General features: G+C 40.7%; 1 protein-coding gene across 1 annotated transcript in view; it reads left to right on the top strand.

The window, feature by feature from the left end:
- The window catches only part of CR1 (complement C3b/C4b receptor 1 (Knops blood group)), a 102,543-nt gene that overhangs the window by 42,722 nt on the left and 41,904 nt on the right, over positions 1–17,917 (top strand). Inside the window, 10 exon segments of the mRNA XM_040985794.1 lie at positions 3,999–4,178; positions 4,759–4,858; positions 6,314–6,399; positions 7,195–7,593; positions 9,883–10,059; positions 10,150–10,252; positions 11,415–11,500; positions 12,622–12,840; positions 15,384–15,563; positions 16,000–16,099. Of these exon segments, the coding sequence (XP_040841728.1) occupies positions 3,999–4,178; positions 4,759–4,858; positions 6,314–6,399; positions 7,195–7,593; positions 9,883–10,059; positions 10,150–10,252; positions 11,415–11,500; positions 12,622–12,840; positions 15,384–15,563; positions 16,000–16,099 (1,630 nt within the window).

The following is a 17,917-nucleotide window of genomic DNA, read 5'->3' on the forward strand; positions in this document are numbered from 1 at the left end:
CAAGGGAAGCCATCAGGGATAAAGAGACGCTTAAAGAGTCAGTCCTTTAGGAAGACACACAATGTGTATGAAACAAAGACAGAACATCAGTATATGTGAGGCATGACAGAACTGCAGGAAAAAGGAAAGGAGTCCGCTGTTAGAGCTGGAGATTGCAATAGCCTTCTATCAGAAATGGCAGGTGGAGTAGACAACCGGTAAGGTCACACTTGAACTCAATGGTGCCATCAGTCAGCTGGATGTCATCGACTAGTGTCAATTGTTTCATCTAGCATCAGCAGTATACATTTCTCTCAGGCTTACCGGGAACCTTCACAGAAGAGGAACATGTTCTGGATCATGAAAGTCACAAAATGATGTGTTACTGGGCCATCATTTTAAAAGGAGTGGACTCTGGCGCCCTCCGCTGGTCCCCATGAGAATTACCCTATCCTTGCTGTGTAAAGAAGCAATGTCAAGAGGCTTTCTGTTTTATGTTTACAGATATAATTATCATAATGGTACACATATATAATTCATAAATTTAAATTCTTGAAAGTGCTATTTCTAAAATGATTTCATGGTATGTGTATGTGTTAAGTCATCAAATTATGCGATAGTCCATAGATGAGACAAACACCAGATCATGCTCATCCCACAAGCTCAGCAGGGACAAGGTGAAGGAATAACATCTACTCCCACAGCACCTGAGTTTTGCCAGTGGAGCTTCTTTCCGTTTAATTCAGTGACTTTCACAGTGCTGGTATCTACAAAATTACTGTGACTTTAAAGAAAAAATCAATTCCAAGGATTTTGGGGAAGGTATTCTAGACTCTTTGTGATTAAGATTTTATAGACAATTTATCATTTACTTGTTCATTACAACAAATATGCACTGAATGCTGGTGCTAAATACCTGGGCTGGGCATAAATTTAGAGAGACCAAAGCAAAAATAAACCATATAATTCATGTCTAATGTCTATTAAGAAAGATAGTTTCAAAGCACACAAATTTAAAGGTGTATTATCATAAATTGTAGTAATTAAACAGTCCTGACATAAAAGGAAAAGAAAAGGTTATGATTAGAAATTACCATGGTGTGAAGAAGAGGAAAGTAGTTTGGATTCAAAATCCCCCAAGAAGGTCAGAAAAGACTCCAATAAGGAAGTGGCACTTTAGCACAGACCTGGAGGAAGAAAAGTTGGAATGAAGTTGGAAGAGCATCACCCAGGACTGTCCCAGACAGGAGAATAAGATGGCAAAAGATGAAGCAAGAAGCACAGGCATGCGTGCCCTTGCTATGAACTGTGGGTTTAATTAAGACGATGTGTGATCACAGGACAAACAGCCTGTCTGATAGTGGAGAAAAATAAACAAGAAATATGAGCTTCCCTGGAACATCGTCCCTTGCTTACACAGGCAGTGCAGAGTTGCTCTCCCATTCTGAATGAAGCCATTCTCAACAGATAAAGAGGTATGCGCTAGAATCCTGATGTCTGCAGGTGCATGAGGTCCTTGGCTGAATCTGGGACACGCTCAGAGGAGCTCTCAGGTCAGCAGTCACTGAACTCCAATGCTTTCCTGACAAAATGGGCTCATTTTCTGCCAGGTTGGACAGAAAATTAGTTCTTGGAAACAGAATGAGCATGCTCACGCTAGCAGAATATTTGAATCTGTTAGCATGTTTCCTTTTCGATGAATGACAGTGCTAAGGAGAACTTACTGGGTGCCGCCTGTATGTAGCATGGCGCTGGATGCTTTGTACTTGCTACTGTGATCCACTTGTCAAGCCTGCCATGTAAGAATTATCTTCCCCTTTGTGAAGCTGAAGCTGAGGCTTGAGACATCAAATAATTCAACTATGGCCTCTCAGCTAGCTAGAGTTAAAAGTCATGTCTGTACAAATCTAGAGATGCTGTGAGTATATACCATTTTATTACTTGTGTTTGTCTTCTGTTGCTAATAATAAATGATCACAAACTCGATGGCTTAAAACCACAGAGATGTGTTCTCTTGCAGTACTAGAGCCAAAGTCAAAATGCATCAGTAGGGCTCTGCTGCATCTGGGGGCTGCACGGGAGAATGGGTTTCCTAGCTCTTTTTGCTTGCAGAGGCTGCTACAGCCATTGGCTTGTAGCTTTGTCCCCCTACCATCAATGCCAGCAGAGTAGCGCCTCCAAGTAGTTACCTTCTGTCTGCTTTGACCCTCCTGGCTCCTTACAGTAAGGCCCCTTGTGATAATATCAGGATCTACCAGATAATCCATGGCAACCTGCTCATCTCAAGATTTCTAGTCACATCTGCAAAACTCCTTTACTTTAAAGGAAACATTCATAGACCCCAGGGATTAAGACATGGATATATTTGGGAGGCCATTACTTAGCCTATCACACCTTTCTACATAGATTTTCATAGACGACATAGCTTTAATTGCTATGTAATTCATGCATAAGAACTGGTGTATGTGTTTACAATAGAAAGGAGGAATATTTTTAAAAATTAAAAAACATACTAAGTAAAAACAAACCACCAAAAGAAAGCTTACTTGGCAAATAAGCTGTAAAAATTGTCTTTAAAGCAACTTTGTGAGACACTGTGTCATTATTTTACATTTAAAAACTATTGAATGTTACAGCTTTTAAAGATACCATACTGTTTCACATTTGTCTTAACAAATACAGTGGGGAAAAGCCAATTAAGACAAAACTTTACTGCTAGAGACTAATATGATGTTAGGCAATTAATTTGCCAGCAAACTCAGAAATTAAAAGCATGATGATTGAATAAATTGAACTCAGAACATGTAATATGAAGTAGAAGTGGAAGGAGAAATAGAAAAATGTAAAATGGAATACTTTCACACAACTCAATATTTGGTAGAATAAGAAACCCCTAAAAGTCACTATCTACAATATATTTTTTAAAGATTTATTGTATTTTTTATTGCAAAGTCAGATATACAGAGAGGAGGACAGACAGAGAGGAAGATCTTCCATCTGATGATTCACTCCCCAAGGGACTGCAACAGCCGGTACTGCACCAATCCAAAGCCAGGAGCCAAGAACTCCCTCCAGGTCTCCCACACGGGCGTAGTGTTCCAAGGCTTTGGGCCTTCCTCAACTGCTTTCCCAGGCCTCAAGCGGGTCGCTGGATGGGAAGTAGAGCTGCCAGGATTAGAATTGGTGCCCATATGGGATCCCGGCACATTCAAGGTGAGGACTTTAACCACTAGGCCACACCACCGGGCCCAATTCTAAAATGTTTTTTTTTTCTGAGTGGCATTTTTAAGATTCTTCCAACCTACAAAACCTGAAGAAGAGGTATCTAAGTCTATTATTTAATTCAAAACATGAAACAGGAAACATTTGCTTGCCTAAAGTTAAGTGTAGAATTGGCTGCTGAGTCTTGGCTGTTTTCCCCCTTGACAATAGACTTCCACCAATGCTGTTACTAAGGGCCCTGAGAAGAAGGTCATACAGTCCCACTGGATGGGAGTGGGCCACCGGGAGGGAAGGTGGATCATGAAATGCATGGGTGGGTCTTGTTCCAGGATAAGATGGTCCGTGAGTTTGACATCGAAGAAGCACAAGCAAAAGCAGTTTCTGACAAACCAGAACTTGAAGCTGTGAATTGGAATTTCCCCTTCAGTGAAAGACTATACAATTTCCAAAAGTTTGTAGGGAAAATGAATCAAAGGATAAGTCTATTTTGGCCAAAAGTGTTCAAAATCCATGCAGAGTTTTCTCATAATATGCATTTCCATGAACTTTTCGAAGTACCCTGCAATAAAGCTTAATTGTCTTCAAAGCAGTGGAGACTTTTCAACATGTGGATACTGATGAAAGAGTTTTAGAAAGCTCCTTTACTCAGGCGGTGACTAAAGCAATCCATCATTTTTGCCAGTATGAAAGTGTTCCATTCTACTTGGATCACATACATATATACTGTTGGAGAGAAAGGGAAAATGGAAAAGAAAATTCTCTGTTAACTCTAACGTTGCTGTGATGTTGATCTCAAGGTCAATGTGAGACCCCACAGTGGCTTCCCTTCGCCAGGCCTACAAGTCCAATGGATGCCTCTGAGTTTCCCATTGGGACATCTCTGAAGTATGAATGCCGTCCTGGTTATATTAAAAGGCAGTTCCTTATCACCTGTGAAGAAAACTTGGTCTGGACAGGCGCAGAAGGCAAATGTCAACGTGAGTAACTGAGTAGCTCTGGATGGAAACTCCTTTCTGCAGGTCACATATTTGTAAGATCTGGTTCAATTTATTCAAATTTTACAAGACACATTTGACGTAATCACTTTGTCCAAGGCAGTAATGTATGTTATTCTTGTAGATCATGTTTCCCTTGTGTTTTGAGTTCCTGAGGCTTTTACTGTAGGCTCATCTAATCAGAAATGACCATCACAAGGCATGATGGGAGCAAAACCCCCATTTATAACAATAATAAATAAGAAAAATTCCAGACTCTTAGACCTTTGAAATACAGAGTATGACACTTCGGTCATAAATGACACTGAACATTTTTCTGGGAGGAACAGTGTAAGGATGAGACAGAACAGGAGGGAGATCTTTTGGAAAGTGGTACTAACTAGTGCCTAGTCCTAACACTGTCTAGTGAGATACACAAGGTGGTAAAATTTTTTGAAGTCATCACAGCTGCTTAGGCTTTTAAGTAAGCAACAGACAGGTGGGGATACTGCATACTTACAGAAGAAAAAAAAAAGGATCGTATTTTTCTGCCTGGTTCCAACATTCTGTTCCTTCCTCATAGGAAAATCATGTGAAAATCCTCCAGATCCTAAGAATGGCATGGTGCATGTCATCACAGACATCAAATATGGGTCCAGAATTAATTATTCTTGTAATGAAGGGTGAGTTGGAAGCAACAGCTCTTGGTTTGAGGACAGCCCTGATACAGAAATGCTCCTTTTTAGTGATAATTTACAGTGTACTGCTAGGCTAATACCACCTGTTCTTTAAAAAAAGCTTGTGCATAGATAGTGTTTAACTCCTGATTGAAATTATTTAAGTTATCACAGGTTAGGAGAAAAAAAAAAAACTGCATCCTTGCTGGAAGCTAGGACAGAGTGCATTCCAGACACATAAGGTATTTCCTGGGTGGGAGGGAAGGAAATGAGGGGAGGGGAAAGTCAGAGCACGCAAGGGCATGAACGCAGAGTCGGCACCTCCAGGAGAAAGGGAGGTTTCAGCAGCCCTGGGGAGACATGTCCCTGACCACAGCACTGCGAGTTTCCTAGGGTTGCTCTATGCAAGCACCACAATGTGGATGGCTTCAAATGACAAAAACTCTTGGAGCTTTGGAAGTCCAAATCAAGGGGTCGGCAGGACTGTGCTTTTGATCTTCTAGGATCTTCCTTGCCTCTGCCAACTCCTGGTAGTCACAGACCATCTTAGGCAAGTGAAAAAAAAAAAAACGCTGTGTGGATTTCAAAATTTTTTCCCCTCCTAAATAGACTTTCCTTTGATTCCACCTTCCCCTCAAGCTGTATTCAGTCTCCCACTGAAGGGAAAATTCCAATTCCCAGCTTTAAGTTCTAGCTCATCAGAAATTGCTTTTGCTTGTACTTCCTTTCAGAGATTAAGAATAGGGGCAGAACATCAGGAATGAAAAGGAACAAGGTGAGTGTGATCCCCAAAGGACTGTTCACAGATCCTTGCAGAGCAGTTGCTGTAGTTCTTACTGTAGTAGTGGGTACTGAAACCTATGCATATATAAACCTACAGAGATGTCCTTTCTTATATACCAGCAATAAACAACTGGAATTGGAAATTAAAAACACAGTACCTGTGTGTATTACTACCGCCCCCTCTAAAATGGCAAACTTAGGTAACACTCTAAGAAAATATGTATGTGACCTCAGGTGAGATACATGTCATGACTGTTTCAAATGTACATAAACGCATCCATCTGCCCATGAATTCACACACTAACGCAAGGCGTAAGAAATGCCTACAGTGGGAATATACATGTGAATGTGAGTAGGTACGTGAGATTTTGTCTGCACTCAAGAAGTTTGGATAGCTTTTTTTTTTTAAGTGAGATTTGTAGGAAATAACTATAATTTACCTTAGGTTATACAAAATTGCATTGTTTGAGTTGTGAAGAAAAATCTCATCAGTTGAAAAGTCACAAAGAAGAAAATCAGTAAGTCCAAAGGAAGATTTCCAATGAATGGAAGTGATAGCATTAGGAATGTAGAAGATCTTCGGAACTCTCCAAGATTGTGATCCCTTGGAAGTAGCCATGTAAGCAGGCAGGGTACCTGTGTATTTAGATGATAATGTCCCTTATTCTTTGCTTCTAGATATCGCCTCATTGGTTCCTCCTCAGCAGAATGCCTTCTGTCAGATAATGGTGTCTCCTGGGATACTAAAATGCCCATCTGTGAGAGTGAGTTGAATTATTTCTTATTATTTTCATTGATAAAGTCTGGTTTTCCCTTGGAATTATAGAAATATTCATTGCATTCCTTTTGTGCACTCTGTCCTCAGATAAATGAAGAAGCTGTCATGCTCACAAACGTGTTCTTGGAAACCATTTCCTCATCCTGGCAATAACCTTTCTAAATCTGAACTTTTAAATGCATATAAGCCTTCCAACCTTAGTTTTACATGTTGACTTGGAATTGTGTGGCTCCACCACACTTAGCATAATAATCAATCTTTCTACTTGCGAAACCAGTAACAACTTCTGAAATCGGTATTCATCAAGTTTCATGAATTTATGGAGGAGCCAGCACTGTGATGTACTGAGGGTGAACAATGATGAATACCATTGGTTTGAAACACTATTTGCTTCATAATGCAATGCAGTAACACTACAGTCATAGGTTAGGTGATGTTATGCATTAGTCTCATTCCAGACAAGTTTCTGTCCCACTGGTTTAATTTGATAGCTTCTAATTATGTACCTTTTTCAACATTTACTTGGCAGTTCTTGGCTGTTTGTATTCCATCTAAAATTTTGAATCATTTTGGCTTCCTATTCAGTTTCCTGCTAATACACATCGTGGGAGGCAGCAGATGATGGCCCAGGTAGCTGGTTACCTGCCACCCACAGAGTTCATGGCTCCTGGCTTTGGCCTGACTACTGTGGGTATTCGGGCATGGAAGATCTCTTTCTCTCTCTGTTGCTTGTCTTTTGAATAAACAAAAACAAACTTAAACCTGCTTTTCCCTTTCCCAGGAATTCTTTGTTCACCACCCCCAGCCATTGCCAATGGAAACTTCCAGAATGTTAACAACGAAGATTTTCAATATGGAATGGTAGTGACCTATCGCTGCAACACTAACAAAGAAGGAGAAAGCAAGTTTGAACTCATCGGGCAGCCCTCAATATATTGCACCAGCCAGGATGACCAGGTTGGCACCTGGAGCGGCCCCCCTCCTCAGTGCATTGTACCTAATAAATGCACACCTCCAGACGTGGAAAATGCAGTCATGGTATCGGAGCACAAGAGCTTGTTCTCCTTAAATGAAATTGTGGAATTGAAATGTCAGCCTGGCTTTGTCATGCAAGGACCCAGTAAAGTGCGGTGCCAGGCCCTAAACAAGTGGGAGCCGGAGCTGCCACTCTGCACCATTGGTGAGTCTCTCTGGGGCCTGGGAAGGGTGAGTTGTTGCAGGCAAATTCAATGTTTGTTCTGGGGAGGTGAACAGGTTGGGTGAGTAAAGTTTCTTGGGAGAGAATATAAAATCAAGGAGTTTATGTGCATTTATGCATTGTGTATGTGTGTGTCTGTGTCTGTGTAAACATGTGTTCAAATTGAGAAGCAAAGCCGAATGTGAGCAAGAAATGTGTTTGCTTGAGATTCTGATAGAAAATCTGCTGCCAAATGTCCGTCTCCCACCTCCAGCATCTTAGCCATAAGCATAATAATTGTGAATACACAAATGCAATGAATAGGCCCTCTGGACAGGGACTAAAATACAGAGCATGTGTTTGTTTCACTCCTAAATCCATGTTATACAGAGAAAATGAGTCTTAGGGTAAGTACTTTGATGAAACTGACACTGACCTGTAGTGCAGGCTGCACCTCCAATCTGCGAAACTTCAAAGCCTGAACTGTACCAACAGGAAACCTGAGCCACCCTAGATCCTACGAGAAATGAGGTGTTTCATGCAGGTCATAAGCTATATAGGTATCGGCAGGGCAGGAAGAGCGAATGGAGGAAAGCAATGTTGCCTGAACTGCTGCTTCTCCATTACTAGAGCATGGTAGCCTACATTCATGGCTGAAATGCCACTACTAAGGTGCCAGAATGTAGCTGCTGTGTTTAAAGCCAAAGTCACTGACACTGCTAGAGCTAACACTGCTGTTGAGAGCCACCAACACTGCACCTGCCCAAGCTGCCCCCTAAAATAGAATGACTTTTGTTATCTGTCTACCCTTTAATGTTCTGTAATGTGCTTATAACTGGTAGAGTGAACCAGAACCCAGCTGCCTAGGAAGACAAGCAATTGTAATTTTCAGGTTTGCAGCTCTAGCAGTCAAAAGGGAGTGTATAATGTGAAGTGGCAGGGCAGGGCAGCGGGTAGGAGGGATTGGCTGCCAATCAACTAGTGCAGCACTTGAATATCCCATGCCAGTGCTTGTCAAGGGAAATGCTGCAGCATTGTGTGCTGAAAATGGAGTCCCACCCCCCTTTTTAAAGACCTATTTCGTTTTATTGGACAGTCAGATTTACAGAGATAAGGAGAGACAGAGAGAAAGATCTTCCATCGGCTGGTTCATTCCCCAATTGGCCACAATGACCAGAGTTGAGCCAATCCAAAGCCAGGATTCAGCAACTTCTTCCAGATTTTCCACATGGGGCTAAAGTTTTGGGGCATCTTCAACTGCTTTCCCAGGCCACAAACAGGGAGCTGGACAGGAAGTGGAGCAGCTGGGATACAAACTGATGTCCATATGGGATCCCGGTGCATGCAAGGCAAGGACTTTTGCCACTAGGCTACCATGCTGGGCCCTGAAAATTGATTCAATAGCATCAGAATATTTATAAGCTCCCCAAGAGCTCATTTATTCCAAGCCAATCTCCCATTTTATACTGGGCAGAAAAAGTCCAGAGAAAGGAACTAACTTGCTCAAAGCAAAAATAAAATGGGTTTTCATTTTACAATAGTTTTAGGCCATTTTCTTGAGACCCAAAGACATACTGATTCATGGAGTTCAAATCGACTCTGTAAAAAGACAGACTCAGTACAACATTCCACATTCAGTGACTGTGCGTCTAATGACTGTAGGTGTTCAAAAGAGTTTGTTCAGTGGTTGCCCACCTTCTCACTCCACGAAATAGATGGCTGAGGGGCACCTTGTTCTACAGAGCATGCAAGGAGACTGAGATTCCCCCACCAACCTGAACTAGACAGTCACTGAGAGAGGACCTTACTGAAGAGATGGGAATAAATGTACAAACCTGTGTGTTGCACAGGGTATTGTAGGAATAGGAGAATCTGTTAGCTGACACAGACATGGGCACTCCTTACTGCCTCAGCTATGGAGCAGTACATTGGTGATGCCTCCCTTGAAGAGAAGTATCAAGACCTGATGCTTTGGCAACCATACATGTTTTTTTTTTTAACTGCAGAAGCAGAAATGAAACATTCTATAAAGTAGCATCTGCCATGTACTGTTCGATGTATACTGGTACTTCAAATGGAAATCAATGAGTTAAGGATTCTGATCCAGTGCTACGTTATCACTTCCATGAATTTTACAGACACCCTCATTTTGTGTATGTGTGTATTTATTTGTCATCAATAAAATAAGAGTGTTAATCTACCAGATTTTCTTTTTACATAAAGAGTTATAGCTATCATTCTCTGAGAAGTTACTTTCACACGATTAATTGTACTTTGGTTCACTTTCCACAGTGTGTCAACCACCTCCAAAAATCCTGCATGGTGAACACACCCAAAGCAACAAGGACATGTTTTCCCCTGGGCAGGAAGTGATCTACAGCTGTGAGCCTGGCTATGACCTCAGAGGAGCTGCTGCCCTGCACTGCACACCACAGGGAACCTGGAGCCCCATAGCCCCTATATGTGCAGGTGCACACAACTCTCACCTACCATTTTTAGCTGGTGTTTTTATTCTCCATGTACCACTGTCACTTCTCCTTGTTTTTCTTTTCCTCTTAGTAAAATCCTGTGATGATTTCCTGGATCAACTCCCTAATGGTCGTGTGCTACTTCCATTTAATCTGCAGCTTGGAGCCAAAGTGTCCTTTGTTTGTGGGGAAGGGTGAGTGTGGACTTTCTTGACCACCAGGGCATTGAAATTAAGGTCAGAGGTTTGTCAACAAGGGAGGATCATTACAGCTTTAAAAAAATACTCAGAGACAATCATTGAGAAGCAGAAGGTTAACCCACTGCTGTGACACTCACATCCCATATCTGAGTGCTGGGAATTGAGTTCCTTCTCTGACTGTAACCCAGATTCTTGTTAATGCACACCCTGAGAAGCAACAGGTGATGGCTCAAGCACTTGAGCTTTCGCTACCCACATGGGAGACCCTGACGGAGATCCTGCCTGGCTTCAGCCTGGCTGTTTCAGGCAATTCATTTTCTATCTCTCTGTCTCTCTGTCTCTCTGTCTCTCTGTCTCTCTCTCTCTCTCTCTCTCTCTTTCTCATCTGCCTTTCAAATAAACAGAGTGAAATAAATAAAGCAAATATTCAGGGAGATTAAATTTTTTATGGGTTTATAGTAAAAGTGAAAGACATATAGAACATGTGAGATCTGAAGGAAAAGTTACAACATGTATTAAATGGCAAGTTCAAAGTCAAATAGCATATTATGTGTATTTCATATGTATAATAATCATACAAATACAGATAGCACCTTATGTGAAAAAAAAATCAACTATGAAAAAAAGAGTGATATGTGACAAAAAGCTTACTTACACCAACAACCAGAGATTATGTAAGAATTACTTCAGTTAACTTTTTGATTGCAGTGAAAGTGCAAGAACAAGCTTTTGAACAATCCAGTGACACATCACATGCTTAGAAACCAGCCACGGGCTCACTCTTGTGAATCTCACACACAGAGTGTGCGCCTCTGCCTGGAAACTATCAAGCACAGACAGCAAAGTCCCTGAGCTCAGGATGCTGCAAGTTTACTAGATTCATTATGGGATGAGAAGTTAAGGTCCAGAGTAGAGGAGATGGCAGTTTAATCAGGTCTACCTTGTTTGGGGGCAAGCAAGGACTTCTGTGAGACCAAATTGCTGTGCTTTACCATTCTGTGTTGTTCCTTCAGGGTAGACTGCAATTTTCCCAAAATGACACCTGCTGGCTTCAGATTCTCAAACTCCTGAGTTCTATGCCTGAGCTTCAGACTGCAAAATGAATAGCACTTTGACAAAAAACAGCTTGTCTATTCATGGCCATTTTCTTCTGTAGGTTCAGACTAAGGGGCAGTTCTTCCAGTCATTGTGTCTTAGTTGGGATGGAAAGCCATTGGAATAGCAGTGTTCCTGTGTGTGAGCGTAAGTAGAAGAAATAACATTTCAGGCCACTCTCTCCACTTGACTAGTTCAGTATTTTAATCTATGACCTACCTTGCTTTTGCTTCTTCTGTTTCCTATTCTGTATGACTGTTGGAAGTGGGTTATTTTAATAAGGCTTTGTTGTGATTCACTGTGTATACTTCCTGGCTTGGAGACATCACCTTAGTCTGTCAGATGGAATTACGTGCTCTATTTGACACATCTTATGTGGTTTGACAGCAAAGGCAGAAGAGTTGAGAAAATATGAAACTTGGACAAATTTCTTTGTCTTACCTTTTCCTTTCCTTCCTTCCTTCCTTGAAGCAATATGAGAAGTGGCTATTACAGTGTCATGCCATGTGAGCTCAGCTATTAGTCAATATTCCTACTCTTTATCTGTCTTTTCACAAGGCTTACTGCTTTAAAACTACTTCTTCCAAATTCCAAGCCTAATTATGCACATCAATTAGAAATAAGGAAGGGATTATCCTAAATGGATACTGAGAAAACAGAAAGAACAATTTGAAATCTGGTAGGGACTAGGAGAAAGTAAGTCATGAACAGACCCAGAAATCTTGAAAACCAAACACATCTGAATCCATGTTTGTTTTACATTGACTGTGTCTATTTAAAGTCATTGTAATTGTCATCATTGAGATTGATGACCAGTATAAATAAATTGTGAAGGCAAGGCTTCAGGTAATTTGTATAAATGAAATGCAGTTTAGAAACCTTGTCCAATAATGTAAATTCTCTGAAGGACAAAGACTACCTCATGCCAGGGCCTTGTTGAATAGCTCAGACAGATAAGTGCTCAATTAATAGATGTTGGAAGAATGTATCATCCTTTATAGTGGTTATTTCTCCTTTAAAGTTTTGATATTTAATTTTTAAAAATTAACAATGTTCTGGAAGATTCAGTCACATTTCTTTTGTACTTTTACAACAACTTTGATTGAGACTTCATTTCTTTCAGTCCATTTCATTCTAAGCCTAATGGGTACATGTTTCTCTTTAGATTTACTTATTTATTTATTTATTTATTTGACACTAATCATAACACCTCATGACTGCAGAATCTCCCTGGTGAAATCTCTTAATGAAACCCACCTTCTTTCCAGAAATCTTTTGTCCAAGTCCTCCAGCCATCCTTAACGGGAGACACACAGGAAAACCTTCAGAACTCTTTCCCTTTGGAAAAGCAGTAACTTACACATGTGACCCCCACCCCGACAAAGGGCTGACCCTCGTCCTCATTGGCGAGAGCACCATCTACTGCGTGAATGACAGTCAAGGAAATGGGGTTTGGAGCAGTCCTGCCCCTCGCTGTGAACTTCCAGGTGAGTGTATGATTCTCCTTATCCCAGACCTACCACTTCTCCATTCCTGTAACTACAGGGTGGCATTTAGTCATGATACAAATACCAAATGATACAAATACCAAGCCAGTAATAAACAATTCTAGGAGAAATCAGCACAAAAGTTTCTAATGATCTTTGCTGCTGGGAAGAGGTGATGATAAACAGGATAGGGTGGTAGATGGTAGGGAGGTTCTTAGAATAAGAAATAATATTCTTGCAAATTATAGAAATTGAAACTAAGTTTCCATGAGTCTTAACCCGTATACATTAACCATCTTCACAGGTTGTAGGAGGATGCAAGGCCATCACAGTAGAATGCCAGACAAAATCACTTGTACTAACCTATATGGCCAGAGACCCCAGTGTATTGTCTGAAAATTTGGCCACATTGTCAACAAACCAGGGATTCATTTGGCCTCTTTGGACTAAGTTCTAAATTAAAAATGAAGCTTATTTGCTTTTGCCCTTGAAGAATTTCCCCCTTTGATACAGAGAAAAATAAAGAGAGAATGCAAAATAAAGAGAGTGTATATTTATAGGTTCTGGAGAAAATTGACTAAGACACATTCCCCCACCAAGACACCCACATTCAGGAGGTGAAAACAGAGAGGAGAATTTGTACAAGTGACCCTATGCATGATATAAAAAATGTCCAATGGGGAAATCTGAGAAGAGCAATTCTAAAAGGAACAGAGAATTCATTTTTTGTTCTCACATTCTTTTTCAACACTATGTTTTTTTTAAGGAATTTATTTATTTTTATTGGAAAGCCAGATATACAGAGAGGAGGAGAGACAGAGGAAGATCATCTGTCCGATGGTTCACTCCCCAAGTGGCTGAAATGGCTGGAGTTGAGCCAATCCGAAGCTAGGAGCCTCTTGCAGGTCTCCCATAGCAGTGCAGGGTCCCAAAGCTTTGGGCATTCTCGACTGCGACTGCTTTCCTAGGCCACAAGCAGGGTAGTAGATGGGGAGTGGAGCCGCCAGGATTAGAACCGGCACCTATATGGGATCCTGGTATGTTCAAGGCGAGGACTTTAACTGCTATACTATCATGCTGGGCACAACACTATGGTTTTTAAAAACACAGATAACCTGACCCAGCTTTTCTGAATTAGCAGAAAAGCAATGTTCAAGTTCTATCATATATATATATATATTTAAATCAGAACCCTATTCTGAGATTACAGACCCAGTTGAATAAGTTATATTGCAGAATAGGGGCATGCCACATCAGCATCCTGTATGAGTTGCCCTAAGATAATGCTTTTTTAAAAAGATTTCTTTTATTTTCATTAGAAAGTCAAATATACAGAGAGAAGAAGAAACAGAGAGGAAGATCTTCTGCCCGTTCATTCACTCCCCAAGTGGCTGCAACAGCCAGAGCTACACTGATCCAAAGCCAGGAGCCCAGAGCCTCTTCTGGGTCTCCAAGGCCTGTGCAGGGTTCCAAGGCTTTGGGCCATGCTCAACTGCTTTCCCAGGACACAAGTAGAGAGCTGGATGGGAAGAGGGGCTGCCAGGATCAGAACCAGCACCCATATGGGATCCTGGTGCAGTGCATGCTGGGGACTTTAACCACTAGACTACTGCACTGGGGTCTTTTCTGGTTTTTGTTTGTTTGTTTGTGTTTGCTTTTTTATATATATATAATGATCTGGACTCCATGCATGGAAGCTAGTAGAGCTAGCATTCAAGCTGTAAGACCAAAAGGAAACAAGCATTATAGGTAGTTGAATTTCCCTTAAAGACATCTTGGAAATAAGAAAAGTTCAATTATGATCAAGAGATGATAGTTGCTGGTTACTCTTTATTGAAAGAGCTGGCTTGGGAATCAGAGCTAGAAAATTGGTAATATCTTCCCTGTACCAGGAAACAATGAGTTTTTCACCTATGCTCTGGACCCGCTGATAGACTTCTGATACACTGAAGTTATAAGGAAACCAGACAAGCATGAGGGAATCTGAGCAGGGGCATACTTTAAGGTTCCTAAAAAAATGTGACATGCATCCCTACTTTCAATAGATGAACTCCCAGTGAAACTGTTAGACATGTCTAGACAATGGACTGTCTGACATTGTCTGTGTCGGCAATGTCGGGGCACACTTAACAGACTGATGGAATTATAACTGCTTCTGAAGGACTATGCTATTGTGATGATATGGGGAAAATCAGTCAGTGGGTAGGAATGAGAGGGGAGAGAGAGGATCCCAGATTCTACAGAATTGTACCATAAAATTCAAAATTTAAAATAACAATTTTAAAAATGTGAAAAAACTGAACCAGAGCTATCTTTACACTAAATGGTGTAACTGGAAAAACCAGATAGCAGACAAGTCTTCTGGGTAATATATTTTCTGATGAGTCTGTGCTTATTGAATTTTCACTACAAAAAATACTAGGAAATTATTAGTCCATATCTAAAAAACTCACTTTCTCCTTGCATAAAATTTCACAAGAAAGGCAAAGCACTGGCTACCCTTTTGTTCATGCACACGTGTTCCTGCTTTTTTTCTTCTCTAGGTCACTGTAAAGCCCCGGACCATTTTCAATTTGCTGAGTTGAAAACCCAAACCAATGAATTTGAGTTTCCCGTTGGGACTTTTTTAAACTACGAGTGTCGCCCTGGGTACATGGGGAAGTCGTTCGCCATCAGGTGTTTAGAAAACCTGACCTGGTCACAGCCCGAAGATGCCTGCAAACGTGAGTGACAGCTCTCTTGTCTCTGTAGGATCTTCACTGTTTTCAAGCTAGGCATTCAAGAAATATTTTCAAAATAAAACATTCTGATGCATGCATGTAAACATGGGAGTTGTGGACCAGCCCTAAATGAATATTCTGTTTGAATAACTATGTGAGAAGAAATGCTTTGAGAGCAGTTAAAACTTACTGGCTGTCTGTAAAGCCACCAATGTCCTTCACATTTGATAAAGGTTGGAAGGTGGAGGTAAGACAGATCTGGAGGGAAGTTTGGGGTACTTAGAAGGTGGCTGATTAGAAGGCTGTCTGATGAATGAGTTTTCTCAAAGGGCAAAATCTGTGAAATTATTAAATGCATAGACTGGAGGCATTTTATACTAAACAAACAAAACCCTCATTTTACTCTGCCTGGTTCCAACAGTCTGTTCTTTCCTCATAGGAAAATCATGTGAAAATCCTCCAGAACCTTTGAATGGCATGGTGCATGTCATTACAGACATCAAATATGGGTCCAGAATTAATTATACTTGCAATAAAGGGTGAGTTTTCAGCAAAAGCCCTTGGTTTGAAAGCCCTGATACAAAAATGTTTCCTTTTAGTCACAGAGAGGACTCTTAAGCTAGTATTATCTGGTCTTAAAAGGCTTGAATATAGATGCTTAACTCCTGATTGAAATGAATAAAGGCATCACAAGGTTAGGAGAAAAATTTGTGCCCATGCTAGAAATAAAGGCAGTATATTCCAGACAAGAAGCGCATTTCCTGAGTTGGAGAGAAGGAAATGGTAGAGGGTGAAATGACAGCACCGAAACAGTGTTAACGGAGATCAGGCATGGTTGGGTAAAAGGGAATTCATGAAGCAGACTAATCTTCCTGAAGGCAGTGTTATGAATTTGTTAAGGCACTGAATAGATAGCATAAAATAACAGACATTTTCAGAGCTTGGTTCTGGAAACTAGAAATACAAAATCAAGATGTTAGCAGGCCTGTAGTTCATTAGAGTCATCTAAAGAGAATCCTCCTTGCCTCTTTCAGCTCCTAGTTCTCCCAGACCATCCTTGGCAGGTGACAGAATAATGTTCATATGGCCATTTAAAATATGTGTGTATGTTTTCACCTCATGCTGTGTGCAAGTTATTGTTCCAAGTTCTCGCTTCTTACAAATACATTAGTCATAATGGATTAGCCCACTCTAATGGTGTCATCTTAACTTGATTACATGTGCAAAGACCCTGCTTCCAGATTAAGGTCATATTCAGACAATGTCATATTCAGGGAATAGGACTTCAATCTATATTTTGTGGACACACACAACATGCATATGTATGAAAAAGAAATTCCTGATGGAAAAAGAATGTTAACTTCCAAGTGATTGAAACAATGAAAGAAGTTGAACCTATCTGGACCATGTAACGAAGGGAAGAGAAGGCAAAGGAAGAAATTTTTGCAAGAAATAGAACCCCTCATGTTTGAAGAAGATCATTATTAGTTATTGTTTCATCCTCATTATTGGATCTTGTGAAATGAATGAAAGAGGCAGTGAACAGGATGGTGATGAGGCAAAAGCAAATGTATCATTTATTTCAGTAAATTTAGTGTAATTTTTTGTTGAAAACCAAGGCTTTCAATAGAATCAACTATCAAAACTTGTTCCCTACAAAAAACATGCCTCAAGCAATATGACATAGCACTGTTCATTTATGTATGGGTGTGCACATTTAAACCCCAAAAAGTGGCAACAAGAATTTGAGAGGAAAAACAGAATTCAAGAAGAAAATTATCAAACTGGAATATAAAAAATTGCCCTGCATTGTAGTGCAGTGAATTAAGTCTCTGTCTGCAATGCCAAAATCCCATATTGAAGTGCCAGTTCAAGTCCTGTCTTGTCTATTTCCAGTTCAGCTCCCGGAAAATCTGCCTAGGAAGGCAGCAGAAGATGGCCCCAGAATACCCAGATGGAGTTCTGGGCTCCTGGTCTCAGCCTAACCCATTTCTAGCTGCTGTAGCTATTTGGGAATTGGATCAACCAATGAAAGATATCTTTCTTTTTATGTGTCACTCTGCCTATCAGATAAAATTTTTGAATTGTCTAATTTTGGTGCCCAATACAATCTACAACAGACAAGAAAGTAAAAACTAAAGGTGACTATGAGTTGAAGGAGAAGAAACATCTTGTCTATGGCCAGGCCACTCTGAATACACCTGATTTTGCCTGCTCTTGGAGGCTATCCGGGTCTGGATTGGCTAGTACTTGCTGGAGAGAGATATATCCCTTTCAATGGTGAGAGGGTAAGACAGACAAATGAGAAAAGCTGGAAAGAAGAGGTGTTGTTTAGGCCAGGCTTTAGCCTCCTCCAG

The sequence above is a fragment of the Ochotona curzoniae genome, unplaced genomic scaffold, assembly GCF_017591425.1.
Source record: "Ochotona curzoniae isolate NIBS_2020 unplaced genomic scaffold, NIBS_Ocur_1.0 contig_430, whole genome shotgun sequence".
Taxonomy (NCBI): domain Eukaryota; kingdom Metazoa; phylum Chordata; class Mammalia; order Lagomorpha; family Ochotonidae; genus Ochotona; species Ochotona curzoniae.